Source organism: Rhinatrema bivittatum, chromosome 10 (genome assembly GCF_901001135.1).
Source record: "Rhinatrema bivittatum chromosome 10, aRhiBiv1.1, whole genome shotgun sequence".
NCBI lineage: Eukaryota > Metazoa > Chordata > Amphibia > Gymnophiona > Rhinatrematidae > Rhinatrema > Rhinatrema bivittatum.
The window spans coordinates 54,579,187-54,594,467 of NC_042624.1; the positions used below are offsets into that span (position 1 = coordinate 54,579,187).

General features: G+C 43.9%; 1 protein-coding gene across 2 annotated transcripts in view; it reads right to left on the reverse strand.

Annotated features, from left to right (window-relative positions):
• WDR47 (WD repeat domain 47) overlaps positions 1-15,281 on the reverse strand; it is a 125,082-nt gene that overhangs the window by 40,531 nt on the left and 69,270 nt on the right. For both annotated transcript variants that reach the window (XM_029618230.1, XM_029618231.1), the window contains exons 8-9: positions 7,141-7,401; positions 5,640-5,715 (exon numbers count right to left, since the gene is read on the reverse strand). In XM_029618230.1, coding sequence (XP_029474090.1) covers positions 5,640-5,715; positions 7,141-7,401 — 337 coding nt within the window. The remainder of the gene's footprint in view (positions 1-5,639; positions 5,716-7,140; positions 7,402-15,281) is intronic.

Genomic DNA, 15,281 nt, shown 5'->3' on the forward strand with positions numbered 1-15,281 from the left:
AAAGCCTTTTCACCATTATGCAGTTGTAGTTATGGGCAAAATGTTAGGAGGACAATTAACTGATAAAGTGAAAATTCGATACTACCTTAAGTAGGAATTTTAGACCATGTGCAGCACACCACTCTATAATGATGAAATCTTGTCTCTAGGCCCTGGAGCTCACTAACCTTCCAACCCAAAGTAACTGCCATCAAAAATGCAACATTCCAGGTCATGTACTTGACCTCACATGATTCTACAGGATCAAAGAGGGCATTCATCATCTGGGTAAGAACCATGCTAATGATCTGTGACTCCGTGGAAGGTTTAAGCAAGCCCCATATGAATTCAGAACTAGAGACTGAACTGAAATGGGGTTTCCTTCTACATGCCAGTGTTTACCAACAGTTGCACCAAGGTGAGTCCTTATAAATTTGGTTTTTCAGCTATACATGGATATAGGTACAGTAGAGGTTATTCTTGTATGGGATATAGGGCCTTGCCCTCACATTGCATGGCAAGCCTCCTTCATTTTAACCCATAAAACCTTCTGGTAGATTTCCTTCTAGAATGCAGAAGGATTTTAGACTCCTTTTCAGAGCCACCAAGAGATCATATGTCCCTCTCATCAACCAGTTGTGAAAGGCAGAGACTGAATAATGGGATGGAGCAATGTCCCCTTGTTCTGTGTAATTAGAATTGGGGAAATTCTGAACTTGATTGTTTTCTTCAGGGGCAAATCTTGAAGTGGAAACCAAATCTTGTCAATCAAAAAGGAGCTAAGAGGATCTTAGCTCACTGGTTATGATTGAGTGTTATCAAGATTTTGGCTACCTTAAGCAGGATGTGCCTCCTGATCTCCTAGGGCACAAGGCTTGTACCTTCTTGCTCCAGGCTACTGCAAACAGGTGCACATTAAGCATGCCTTGCTCAAGGAACATTCGGTTTGACACATCCTAAACCATACACTACTCGCAGGAGTGCCTTAACAGGCAAGTTATCAAATGATTCTCACACCCACCAACCGCTCATCTATTTTCCTAATGATCAAATCACTAGCTACAACAGCCTGACCTCTGGAGACACATCCTCAGTGTGAAAGAATAAAGCATCACCTAGAGGGCAGATCCTAGCTATAGGGTCACTTCCTGAAAACACCAAGATAATAATCTCCTGCCAGATGCCCTTGTAACATAGTAACATAGTAATGATGGCAGAAAAAGACCAAAATTGTCCATCTAGTCTGTCCAGCAAGCTTCCCAAGGTAGAAACCACCGCTCCGTGCCGGTCTAGCTTTTTTATTTATTCCCATCCTGTAGCCTTTTAGGGATCCACAGTGTTTATCCCATGCCCCTTTGAAATCCTTCACAGTTTTAGTCTTCACCACTTCCTCCGGAAGGGCATTCCGGGCATCCACCACCCTCTCAGTGAAGAAATATTTCCTGACATTGGTTCTAAGTCTTCCTCCCTGGAGTTTCAAATCATAACCCCTAGTTCTACTAAATTGTTTCCAACGGAAAAGATTTGTTGACAACCATTGATCATTAAAACCTTTCAAGTATCTGAAGGTCTGTATCATATCACCCCTGCTCCTCTTCTCCTCCAGGGTATACATATTCAGGTTCTTCAACCTCTCCTCATAAGTCATTCGATGGAGACCACCCACCATTTTGGTTGCCCTTCTCTGAACTGCCTCCATCCTGTCTCTGTCTCCTTTGAGATACGGTCTCCAGAACTGAACACAGTACTCCAAGTGAGGCCTCACCAAGGACCTGTACAAGGGGAATATCACTTCCCTTTTCTTACTAGATATTCCTCTCTCTATGCAGCCCAGCATTCTTCTGGCTTTGGCTATCGCCGTGCCACACTGCTTCGTCGACTTCAGGTCATTAGACACTATCACCCCAAGGTCTCTCTCCTGCTCTGTGAACATCAACCTTCACCCCCCAACGCATATAAGGGCCGATTCAGTAAAGTCCGCGGGAGAGCGGGCAAATGCCCGCTCTCCCGGCGCGCGCACAGGTACATTTCCAGTTATTTAAGTTTTGTTTAAGTTGTCAACTGTTTGTTAGTTGCCCTTTCGAAGAAGAGTAAGACACTCCTATCCCATCAATTCATGTGTTCTTTGTATATTAATCAAAATCACCAAATTGTTAACTAAGTTACTGCTACTATGTAAAGAATAATAAGACACCGTTGTCATAATTATTCCATGTGTTGCCCTGTAAACTGATGTGATATGCCAGATCGAATGTCGGTATATAAAAATAAATAAATAAATACATTAGTCCACCAGTTTGCCCAGTCAATATTGTTGGTCCCACCCCCTTATCTTTGGTGTGCATATGGGTATATATGCATGTAAATTGCGGCTTTTAAAATCCGTATTGTGGCTTTAAAAATCCATATTGCTGGTGCATGGCACAAATACCACATACATGGGCATTTTTGCAAGAGCAACACTTTTAAAATCAACCTCTTAGGTTTAGGATACAACAGAATCCTATCTTTTTGGGGACCAGGAATTACCTGGAGTAAAATTCTCATCTCCTCTAGGAGGACAGGTTCAATCACACTGTCCTGAAGGAATGAAAAGATTTGCAACATCAGCAAGCCCTGCTCTTTTGAACAGACAATTTGGAGGGATTCCCAATAGGTGTAATTTGCAGCCTCTCTCTACTATCTGAAGGACCCAGCTCTCTGATACTACAATGTACCAAAGGTTTACAAAAACCTCAATATCCTATTTGTTATTTAAAATATTTCTATTTTGCTTTCTATCAAAATTGCATGAGGCCGATTATATCAGTTCACACAGACCTCAAGATAATGGTATGTTTTATTATGTGGTATATAATCAATCAAGAGCTACAGGGATTTTTGGTCAATTGCAAATGCTAAAGTGGTTTTCTGAAAAAAAAAAAAAAAAAAAAGTTCAGTTACCTGCTTAAAATCTACGGAAGTCTTCTGGGCCCCTGGAATTCTGGCTCTCCCCTCTGTATTCAGTCAAAACTCTACCCTGGTTTTGACTGGGTGATTGTATATGGCTTATAGCTTTGTGGTCTCAATGGCAAGGCCTTGAGTTCTGGTCAAGGCGAGTGCAGTCTGAGGGAAATACTTCTTAGACTGGATTACCATGAAATCTCAGATATGGGAAGTGGTTTAAAGGCAGCCATGGATAGGGTCTGAAGCATAAAATGGCTGTCTTTATTGAGCTCCACTGCGTCCTTCACCTTATCTCCGAAGTGGTATCTCCCACTACAAGGCACATCCTTCAAGTCTTTCCTGCACATCATCTTGAAGCCATAGAAATCTGCAGGCTCTCAATGCTGTTTCAAAAACATCAAAGTCATGTGACTCAGATGCTTCTGTCATGCCTCACAGGTCTCCACTAGATGATGTAACTCCTGTTTTTCTTGAGGGAGAAATTCTGGGCCCCTTCCAAAATTAGAATGCTATCAGGGACTAAAAAGCATTCTGACAATGCATCTTCCTGAAGAAGACCAGTGCTTGAGTCTCATATCTAGGGAATACAAAGACACTGGTTTTCAATTTCTTGGCTCTTGGCAGTGCAGATTTGACCACTGGAATGGTAATGGGGCTTACAGAATTCCTCAGCTACTTAGACAGGAAGTATGGAACATGTGGCCTCCCCCTAAATTCTCTTCTGGAGGTGGGCACTACCACTAACACCTTAGGTTCATCCAGGTGTTTGAGGAGGTCAAGAAAAAGTGTCCTCTGCTCAGGCTCAACCTGCAACTTAAAAAGAAATGGCCTTGGCTATCCTTTGTACAAAATCCAGGAAGAAAAGGTCTTCAGGAGAAGACCTATTCCCAGTATGTGATAGAGGGGACCCATTGATGGCGGCGGCCATCTTTAAAGATGGCGCCGGCCAGCCAGTGCTCCTACCATGTGACAGGGACCGGCCAATGGCACGAATACCCTGTCACATGGTAAGGGCAAAGGGCCATCGGCGCCATCTTTATGATTGGCAGCCGATGGCCCGAGAACGGGAGATCGCTCCAGGGACCACCACTAGAGCACCAGGTAATTTAAAATGTTTTGGGGGGATTGGGAGGATGGGAGAAGCTAAGGGGCATCTTTAAAGGGTCGGGTGGTTTTTTTTTTTTGGTTTTTTTTTAATTGGGCCATCGGTGCCATTTTTGAGTGGCAGCCAAAATGGCGCTGATGGCCCGAGAGCGGGAGATCAGTCCCCGTGCCCCCACTGGACCACCAGGTACTCATAAAAAGTTTTGGGGGGGTTCGGGGGGGTGGGGAAAGGTAAGAGATTAGTTTTATAGGGTCGGGGTGGGTTTAGGGGTTGTTTTGGTGTGCCGGTTTTCCCGCCCTCCCCCCAAATAACTCCTGTTAGTGGACACTAACGGGAGTAACGATTTTTCACGATAAATCATAAAAATTTCTATTGTATCGCGCACTGTACCGATTTTTGACGATTTAAAAAATATCGGACGATTTTTTTAAATCGTCAAAAAACGATTCACATCCCTATTGAGGACCTCTTTGACACAACCTGGCCAACCATGTTCAGTATAGCTCCATAGTCCACATGCCAAGCTTTCAACACCAGCTTTGATGAGCTGGACATTTTTCAGCAGGAAGATATGCAAGAAGCCTGACCTTCCTGGCCTAAATTACATTGAGTGTCATCCTTATTTAAAATGTCATAGCATGAGCCATTGTGGCCTTGTGTGGTGTCAGTTTCTGAAGACTTATGAGGAGAGACTGAAAAAGCGAAATATGTATACCCTGGAGGAAAGGGGGTGCAGCGGAGATGTGATACAGACCTTCAGACACCTGAAAGATATTAATGATAAACAAACATCAAACCTTTTCCGTTGGAAAGGAAACTATACAACTAGGGTCATGATATAAAACTCCAGGTGGGACACGAACCAACATCAGGAAATATTTCTTCATGTAGAGAGTGATGGATGCCTTTATCTGCTGTCATTGCCATGTTACTGTGTAACAGAAACTTGTAAAATATGATGATCATCTTTTTTTGCACTTGTGATACATCTTGAAGCCACTGGCCTATTTCAGAAAAGGTGGGGAAAACTGATAAAGCAAAATCAAAACGAAGAAACTGCTGAAGAGAAAGTTACTGTAAACCCCAATACACTTGGTGCAAATGGATAGATTCTTCCATAGCTTTCTGGAAAGGTATGAAAGTATTTTAGGACTCGCTGCAGTATAGTTGCTGTAACCCCATTGCTTTTTATCTGCTGCAACCATTAGACTGAAGAGAAGAAAAAGATTCAGCTACAGGCAAACCTGCTGGCAACAGCCATATCAAAAAAAAGACATACAAACTAGATGAACAAGGATATCAAAAAGAAATACAACTTAGAAAGCATCAAAAATCTAACTGGGGGGAAATAAACAATTTTATAGCCTAAGCCATAAGAAAGATAAAATTTCTCTTCAGCAATTGTATCGTATACTGCTGTAACAGTGACGATATGTCTAATGGTTGCAGCAGACATAAAGAAGCAATGGGGCTACAGCAATTACTGCAAAGAGCATTTAAATACTTTCATACCTTTCCAGAAAGCTATGGCAGAATCTATCCATTTGCACTGCGTGCAATCATGTCACCAATGTGTGAATCTGTTTGTCTTCAGAGAATCAAAACTCACCTCTTCATCTTTAGCTCTGGTTTGAATCCCTGAAAAATCTCTGGAAAGTGGCTGAACAAGAAAATCCGTCTTCGCACTGTAAAGATAAACCAGACCAAATTAAAATTAAAAGTATTTGTATGAGATCATCCAGTTGTGTTTGTCCTGTGACATTTAGGTCATATATACTGTATATGTTCAGTTCACTAATTTCTATAGATAGAATTTACTATGTTGGTGTGTTGGTCATATTTGTGCTGTCTTTTTGGGAGATTTTGTGATTGATTTTCTTAGATGGTCCTCTCAATATCACATCCAATAATTTTAAGTGAAGAAGTAACGGAATAAAAAATTATTCTTATCAGACACAAAGATGGCAATTTTCTGCGCATTTTCCACAAGTTAGGAGGTGTGTACACTCAAACGTATTTCAGAACACTGCTCAGCCTCTGTGTGGGTAAAACTACATGCACAGTGTAAAAGCATGGCAACTTTTATCCACTGTAAAAAGCACATATTTGATCTGCAGCTCACATATGGTGCATTCACAGCTGTAAGGGGAGGCACTGAAGCAAGTGTATGTGTTTACCTATCTTTTTTTTGTCTGTCATTTTTGACAGATTCTTAAAGTAGCTTATTAAACAGAAACTGAAAAATGAAAATGGCTTGTATTTTCTGCTGTTCCAGGTTTATTTGCAAATATTTATACTCCGTCCCCTCATCAGATATACTGTTCAAGGGGGATTACAACATAAATACTTCATACACAATAGAAACATCTCCCTAAAATAACATAACAATAAAAAATGATAAAATACATAAAAACAGACATGATCTTTTAAAAACACAAACTACCAAAAGCCTTGCTATATACCTGTGCCATTAAAGCCTTCCTGAACCCCTTATAATCTGCTTATAACCGGAAACTTGAAGGAAGATTGCTCCGGGGGGAGGGGGGGGGTGCACAATAGTAAAAGCCCAATTACGAGTACGCTGCAGTTGTGCACCAGAAACCGCTGGGACACATAGCAATTGCTGACCATTTGATCATAAAGACTGCTGTGGTAGATATAAAGATACATTTTTTAGATAACTCGGGTCATTACCATAAATAAGATGATGTACTAAAGACACAATTTTAAATTTAATTCTTTGTGCAGTATTGTTGTATTGTGAATGCGTAAGAACTTCGGGCTACCAGCTGGGCGTTGGCATTAAGCAAAGGTTGCAGTGAACACAAATAACATTTTGGCAGCGCAACACAGAGGGCATTCCCATAGTCCAACACTGAAAGAATGGATCAATATCCTAAAATCATTTTTAGCCAAACTATATCGTAAATGTCGTACATTCCACAACGTAAAAAAGTCTACTTTTACCACCTGCCGTAAACGATTCTGGAGAGATGATTTAGCCAAATATATCCCCAAATAAAATGATCTTGCATATAAACATGATGAATCACATTTTACAAAGAGGATAATCATAATCCCAGCTGAACAAAACATCACCAGATGCTTACCTCTGATTGCCAGTAATTGGTGATTCTTCAAGAAAAGGTATCTGATTTCCAGAAGCACGTTTACAAGGAGTGCTCATATTAGTTCCTTGATTTTCAGCAAGTACCTTCTGCTGACTGGTATCAGCTTGGGATGAACAATTTTTTTCTGAAGTACCACTGGGCATATTGCCTGTATTTCCATTGTACTGCTGGCTAAGAGATGGTACTTCATTTCCAAGATTCTCTATACCTAGATTTAATTCTCCAAGTTTCTGAATAGACCTACAAGGAAAACAAAAACAATGGTAAATTGTAAAAACTTTTAGGAGTGAATTTTAAAAGGAGTTAATGTACATAAAAATTTATTTTAGTAATTTTCAAAAGTCCATTTACATGTGTAAAACCTTTTGAAAATTCAGTGAAATTTCAAAGGCGTCACACATGTACAAGTAGCAATTTTCAAAAGTCCATGTATTTATGTATGTAAATACTTTTGAAAATTGCCTCCATACTGTACAGCCCACCTAAACATACCTGAAATAAGCAGGTGTGTTTGTCTTCGGTTTACACACTAATTAAATGCTAAATGTTTTAAAACAGCAATACCACTAAATATTTTAGAAAATGAAGCTGTCATTTAAAACCAATACAATCCTTATAATCTTCCTTCTGGGTTCAGATTTTATTTATAAGAAATATTTGTGTTTATAAGTTTCTTCTATTTAGCCACTCCCACCATAACAAATTTCCCTGTACGCATCCAGATCAGTCCAGACTCCTGGGTTTTGCCTCCCTGCCAGCAGATGGAGACAGAGAAAGTTTCATAGACACTGTACATAACCCAGTGTGCCACCTGCAGTCCTCTCAGTATTTCTCTGTCTCTAGCAGATGGTAGATGGTGTTAAAACATTCAGTCTGGAGTATATTAAAAAAAAAAAAAAAAAAGGAAGAAGAAAAGAGAAGATAGATCTACAGTTCCTCCCAGGGGGTTAGTCCAGATCCCTCATCCCCATGAGGCAGCATTGGTTCCGCTGGCAGCTTTGCATTTTAAAGGTTAAAAAAAAAAAAAAAAAAAGAGCAAGCAAGAGCAAACGGGAGGCAATGGAATCATTGTGCTGGCCACTCAGGGCCTTGATCGCTGTTACAGAACTGGTCACCTGGGTCTTTCCTGAAGTTCAAGTAAATGGGGTGGCAATAGCGGCATGCTGCTCAGGCCATGTGGCAATGGCGCAAGGCAGACAGTGCCATTCATGTACAGACTTGCGGTCGCACCTAAATTTAGACAGCTTGTATTCTGTGCATCCTTGGTGGGGAAGGCACTTCGTGGGAGACCAGTGCTAGACCGATAACTAAACAAGCCTTGTGGGTGACGGGGTCTAATGCAGGAATGCTGGCCATTTTTTATTCCCAGGCAGTGTTGGCAGCGTCTGTCGGAGAGGCTGGGGAATCCCCTCCTCAACTACTGCTAGCAGTTCCCTGTCCCGCAAAGTTATAGTGCAACTTGCACCATAGAGTCTTCTGCCAGTTTTAATCTGCTTATGTGCAAAGCTTGTTTAGCAGAACAGGCAGCATGGAATACTGGCTCTCTGCTCCAGTCTCCAGGGATTCTCAGCCAGTCATGAGGCCTGAGCTGTTGAGAAGCTCTTCAGGCCTTTGGCGATTTTAGATGTTGGGTATTAAACAGATCCAGGCCTAAACTCACTGCAGGTGCAGGCAGACTTTGCTTAGTCACGTGGGAGGCCACGGCGGTGATTCTTTTTCCACACACATAGGCGTGTGTGCACATTCTCGCCGCATGATAGATGCTTGCGCAGTGACCTGTGTGCATAAGGTTGTGGCCTAGATTTGAGCACATATGCCCGTGAACTAGACTTGAGCACGTATTTGCGCAGGTACTTGAGTGCATATTTGCACTTGTACTTGTGTGTGTATGACCGCGACCTCGTCTTGAATGTGTATTTGTGCACAACCTGAAGGGGTGCATGCATATACCCGCATGGCGGTGTGTGCACAGGAGGCCGCTTAGAACTGAAGTTCAGGAGAGCTAGGCACTGGGGAACAACAGGTCCAAGAGCTTTGCTATTTGTGAGGCTTGCTGTCTGAGTGCAATTCAGTCCTCACTTTCTCCGTCTGTGTCAGCCCTGCTTAGATGTTCAAAGCAATTTGACTACTACAACTTTTGCCCATGTTGGGACATCCCCTCAACCTATAGTGTCTCTGGAGGGGAGTGGAGTGGAAGGCGAGGCAACGGTCAGTTCTTCCCTTGTTCCCAATGACAGAACTTTCCCAGAGAGAAAGAGGATGGAGAGAGCAAGGTTGGGCCATGGGCTCTGGTACAGATCCATCCTCCTTTTTCTGGGTGGAATGTTTCCAAGGCCTGCAGACCTTTCTGCAGGGGTGCTCAGCGAAGGTGAAGCAACCTATTGGGGTAGATTTTCAGACGAGCGCGAACAGCCTACTTTTGTTTGCGCTCCAGGCGCAAACAAAAGTACGCTGGATTTTAGTAGATACGCGCGGAGCCGCGCGTATCCACTAAAATCCTGGATCGGCGCGCGCAAGGCTATCGATTTTGTATAGCCTGCGCGCGCCGAGCCGCGCTACCTCCCCCCGTTCCCTCCAAGGCCGCTCCGAAATCGGAGCGGCCTTGGAGGGAACTTTCCTTTGCCCTCCCCTCACCTTCCCCTCCCTTCCCCTACCTAACCCACCCGCCCGGCCCTGTCTACATCCCCCCCTTACCTTTGTCGGGGGATTTACGCCTCCCGGAGGGAGACGTAAATCCCCGCGCGCCAGCGGGCCTGCTGCGCGCCGGGCCGCGACCTGGGGGCGGGTACGGAGGGCGCGGCCACGCCCCCGGGCCGTAGCCACGCCCCGTACCCGCCCCCAAAACGCTGCCGACACGCCCCCGGAACGCCGCGACGACCGGGCCCGCCCCCCCGACACGCCCCCGACACGCCCCCCTCCGAGAACCCCGGGACTTACGCGAGTCCCGGGGCTCTGCGCGCGCCGGGAGGCCTATGTAAAATAGGCTTCCCGGCGCGCAGGGCCCTGCTCGCCTAAATCCGCCCGGTTTTGGGCGGATTTAGGCGAGCAGGGCTCTGAAAATCTACCCCATTATGTAGGGATTGCGTGCTAAGTCCTTCCATTTGTCAATCACAGTGGACAAACGCTGCAGGGAGGCTGTCCCTAGTAATGTTCAAGGGGATGTGGATCATGAGACATTGGAGGATTCCGATGTGGAATTAGCTTTCTCACCTCCTGAAGAGGGAGAAATTACATCCGATTGACAGCCGCATCGGACTCTGCCCAGATTTTTTCTTTTTTCAGAGAGATGTCTTGCTCAGCATGTCTAGAGTCTGTTAGCTCAAACCCTGAACATGCTCAGAGTGGCCAGAGGTCAATTTAAGTGTCCTGTTTCTTTTCTCCCTTTATCCAATTCAACAGTTAATTTGCCTTAAGTAGAATGCCCCAGAGGCAAGTTTTAAAAAAGGGGGAGAACCAATTTTCCTATATTCCATCTATTTCATGGTTCCGAAACACCCCCCCCCCCCCAAAAAAAAAAAAAACCAAAACAAACACCGGAAGGGACGTTTCTGCAGATATTGGATTTAAAGGTAAATATGGTTTTCAAGGTTCCCCGTTTCCACATGGAGACTCTTAGGTCCAACTCAGAGGTCCATCATAGCGGCGGTTCGCAAGGGAGAGTTCTTGGTATCTCTCAACTTGACAGAGGCATAACTGCACGTAGTCAGGCTGGAGCACCAGAGATTCCTGAGATTCATGGTAATAGGGGAACATTTTCAGTTTCGAGCCCTTCCTTTCAGCTGGCATTGGCTCCGCGTACCTTTGTCAATGTGATGTGGTGGTGGCAGCTGCATTGCAAAAAGAGGGTGTGTTGGTGCATCCGTGTCTGGATGACTGGATCATTCATGCAAAATCAGAGGATCTCTGTCAACAATCAGTACAAAAGTTACCAATGCACTTGAAGACTCTAGGATAGGTGGTGAACCTAGCAAAGAGCCATTTAGTCCCCTCTCAAACTCTGGAGTTTCTGGGAGCTCAGTTCAACATGCTGGCAGAGAGAGTGTTTCCCCACAGCGAGACTGCTGAAATTGCATAGTCAGATTCAGCATCTGCTAGAGCTTTTGGTGCCCAGAGTCTGGCACTTTTTACAGTTCCTGGGTTCTATGGCATGGACACTGGAATTAATGTATTGGCCATTCGTGCACATGCACATGCAGCCTCTAAAGGGGGCTCTTCTCTCCCGCTGGAATCTGTTATTGGAAGAGTTTCATCTTCCACTTCTGTTAGAAGGGGAAGCCAGAGGGGGAAGTCAGGGATAGTCTCTCATGGGGGGGGCTTACTTGCATCAATCTTGAGCATGATGTGGAGTTGGAGATTCTGATTGGGTAATAGTCATCCCCGAGGCCTCATGGTCTATCAATTGGTTAGAGACGAGAGCGATGTGTTTCACATTGCTTGCCTGCCTGCCACGCTTATGCAGCCATCCAGTACAGATCCTATCAGACAATGCAACAATGGTGGCCTACATCAACTGTCAAGGCAGACTCAAGAATCAGGCGGTAGCTTGAGAGACCTGGGAGTTGATTCTCTGGGCAGAGCAGCACTTGGAGCAGCTGGCGGGAGTCTCACATTGCCAGGGTAGACAACATTCAGGCAGATTTTCTCAGTCGGGGAAAGTTAGACCCCGGGGAAAGGAAGCTGTTGCAGGCAACAATATGTCTCATTCACAGAAAATGAGGTATCACCATATGGACTTAATGGCAACCAAAGAGAATACCAAGGCATCACGGTTTTATAGCCACCGAAGAGAACACGGTATGAAAGGAATCGATGCTCTGATTCTGCCGTGGACTCGAGAGATTCTTCTTTATGTCTTCCCTCCATGGCCTCTGGTAGACAAGGGATAAAAATCCAGGCTACATCCTTGGTGTATATGTGAATTTGGAGGGTCTCCGAGTTCTGGTCTGCTGTTGATGGAATGCAGTCTCAGCCTGTTCAGGCTATGGGATCACATATTTTGGCTTTTCTACAGGAATGTTCTAGTCAAGGGACTGGCCCTTAACTCTCTAAGAGTCCAGGTAGCGACACTGAGTTGTCTCCGGGATAAGGTGCAAGGGTATCCTCTATCCGCATGTTATACGGGTCCTTTGGGGAGCTAAGAACTTGCGTCCTCAAGTGTGGAACATTTTTCCATCTTGGAATCTTAATCTAGTCCTTAGAGGATTGTGTGAAGCTTGGTTTGAACCACTAAAGTTTAAGGATTTCACTCTTAAAGTGGTTTTCTTGGTGGCTATTTGTTCAGCTAGGAGAATTTCGGAGCTCCAGGCACTGTTGTGTCAAGATCCGTTCCTACAGATTTCAAATTTGATATTATCTTTATGAATGGTGCCTTCTTTTTTGCCTAAAGTAGTCTCAGAGTTCCATCTTTTCCAGATTTGGATCCCTCTATGCCTCATGTGGGGGGAGCTTAGGCTCTTTGATGGGAGGCATGCGTTATTAAGACACGCCTCTATCGAACTTAACAACCTCAGACCCCCCCCTCGTCCCCACCTCCTCCTGTTCCCCTCCTGTTCCCCTTCCTCCCACCCTCCCCCCCCTCACCCCCTCCACCTTTCACTCATCCCTTATATCCTGTCACCTTGTTAATAGTAAAAAAAACCAAAAAAAAAAAAAACTCTTTCCTCTACTCTCCTTAAGAGTTAATTATGTAACCACCTGTCTCAAGTTGACTTAGTTTTCTTACTGTTTGCATTACATTAAATTATTGTAAAGCTTGTTGCTATGTTACGTTACATTGTGAACCGGGGTGATGTTTTTAACGTGCCCCGGTATATAAAAAATCTTTAAATAATAATAATAATATCTATAAGTCACTAATGATTTCCATAGATCGGATCACCTCTTTGAATTGTGGAGTGGATATAATTGCACGATGGCTGAAGGAAGCAATCAGGTCAACTTAAAGTTCTAAAGGGCGGCCACTGCCGGGGGGGGGGGGGGAGGGGAGGTTTAGGGGTGCACTCGATGTATTCTCAGGTGATCTCCTGTGCTGAGTCACAACAGGTATCTCTACATGAAATTTGCAGGGTGGCTACTGGGAAGTCGTTGCACACTTTTGCTACATATTATCACTTGGATGTTGGGGCTCCAGCTTCCATGTGCTTTGATGAGTGTTCTACAAGAAGAACTCTCCAGGTCCCACCCGAGTTAAGGTGAGCTTAGGTACATCCCAGGAGTCTGGAGTGAGGGGAAGGAAAATTGGTTCTTACCTGCTAATTTTCATTTCTGTAGTACCACAGATCAGTTCAGAGACCCACCCATTTACTAGGTGGAAGAGTCTGCTGCTCTTACTGGTGCTTTGTATATAGTACGGAGTTGTTGGAGGTTTTCAATGCTGATCACTTATGTTAAATTTGAGAAATGAGTTTTCCTTTGTCTTTTTGGGCAACTTCATATTCCTCCGGCTCATTGGACGGGAGTTTAGTTAGAGGTTTATGGTTGTTGCTGTCATCTTGGCTTGGGTACAGGTCTATACTGAGGGACTGCAGGTGGCTCACTGTATTATGTACAGTGACCTTTCTCTGTCTCCATCTGCTGGCAGGGAGGCAAAATCCAGGAGTCTGGACTGATCTGTGGTACTACAGGAACAAAAATTAGCAGGTAAGAACCAATTTTCCTTTAAGTTATTGGGGTGCTGCTGTGCTGAACCTCATCAGAACTTGATGCACAGTACATGTCAAATATGAAGGCATTGCCTGCTGTACTCCTTAGCCTGAAACAAGTTTGATAGGCAAATTGTTCTGTAGATACATCAAGGTGATATATGCTGACAATTTCAGAGCCGCAGTGATTTAACAGTTGGAAAACAGACCACTTTCCCATCTGGTCAAGGCATAAATAAGAATGCCTTGTCTTTTTCTGTTTGCCTTACAGAGCTTTCATGAAACATATGCAAAACACACACTGTGGCCCTTTTGCCCAATTCTTATAATTGAAACTTTTGGGCAGAATACCCTCAGTACTTTTTACATAAATGTTTGCACAATTTTTTCCCTTCCAGAAGTTGTAGGAAATGAAATCATTAGGTATTACTTCAGAATTTTACAAGAAAATTGACTTACAGGCTTTTGGCATGTTATTTTCTTTACTTTTGGCTAAAAAACTTAAATATGTCCTTAAATCCCCAAGATATGAATGCCAGAACTTGTATAGCATTTGTTTAATATAGAACAGCCCTAGTGTGGAAAACTAAGATCTAAAATATTTTACTCTGTAATTTGTCTCTCTCTCAATACATACATTTTTAGGATTTCAAGCAACTTAACTGACCAGCTAAGATATCTGAAGTAAAAAAGCATGGGATAAATACAGGGGATTTCTAAGGAAATGATGAGAATTGTAAAGCTAAATTAGTTGAGCAGACTAGATAGGCTATGTGTTTTTTTTCTGCCATGTTTCTATGTTTCATAATCATAGCTTAAATAACTCACTCATGTGCTCATTAGCACCAAGTGGCTTTTTCATAGCCAACAAGCTGGGGTTGCTCTGTCCCCTGCCTATACTCCCTCCCTACCTGGTTACTTCAACACTGCCATACCAGGAAATGCACGCAGACATCAGAGATCCTGAGCCTGGCTGTTTACGGGTAGAGTACCAGCTGCAGAATCACTGAGCATGGAGACAGAGCCAGTGTGGGCTCACAGTCCAAGTGGCAGCCCTGCCTCCTCCCCCTTTTCCCCAGCCTCTAGTATCTTACTATTTCAAAAGGAAACACACAAAGATGGCGAGTGGGAGGGTAGGGAGAGGAAATGCTTTCAGTAAGTCTACAGCTGTTGCTATATCTCTGCTCCGTGGCTCCTGCCCAAGAAATGATAAAAGCAGGTAGGGAGAGGGTGGTGGAGGCTCAAGAACAGGGAAGGAGAGAGATTAGAGGCACGAACTGATGAAAGGATGTGGAAGAGGTGGTGGTGCTGGTAGGGGAAGTGGGGCAAGGGAGATATTAGATCAGAGACAAAAGAGGTGATATGGGAATGTGGGGGAAAGATAAGTTACCAATTAATAGAGACAATTTGAGTTGTCCCACCCCCTGTAAAGTGGTAAGCCTCGAGTATACTTTTTGAACCCTGTTCATAATGGGTTCA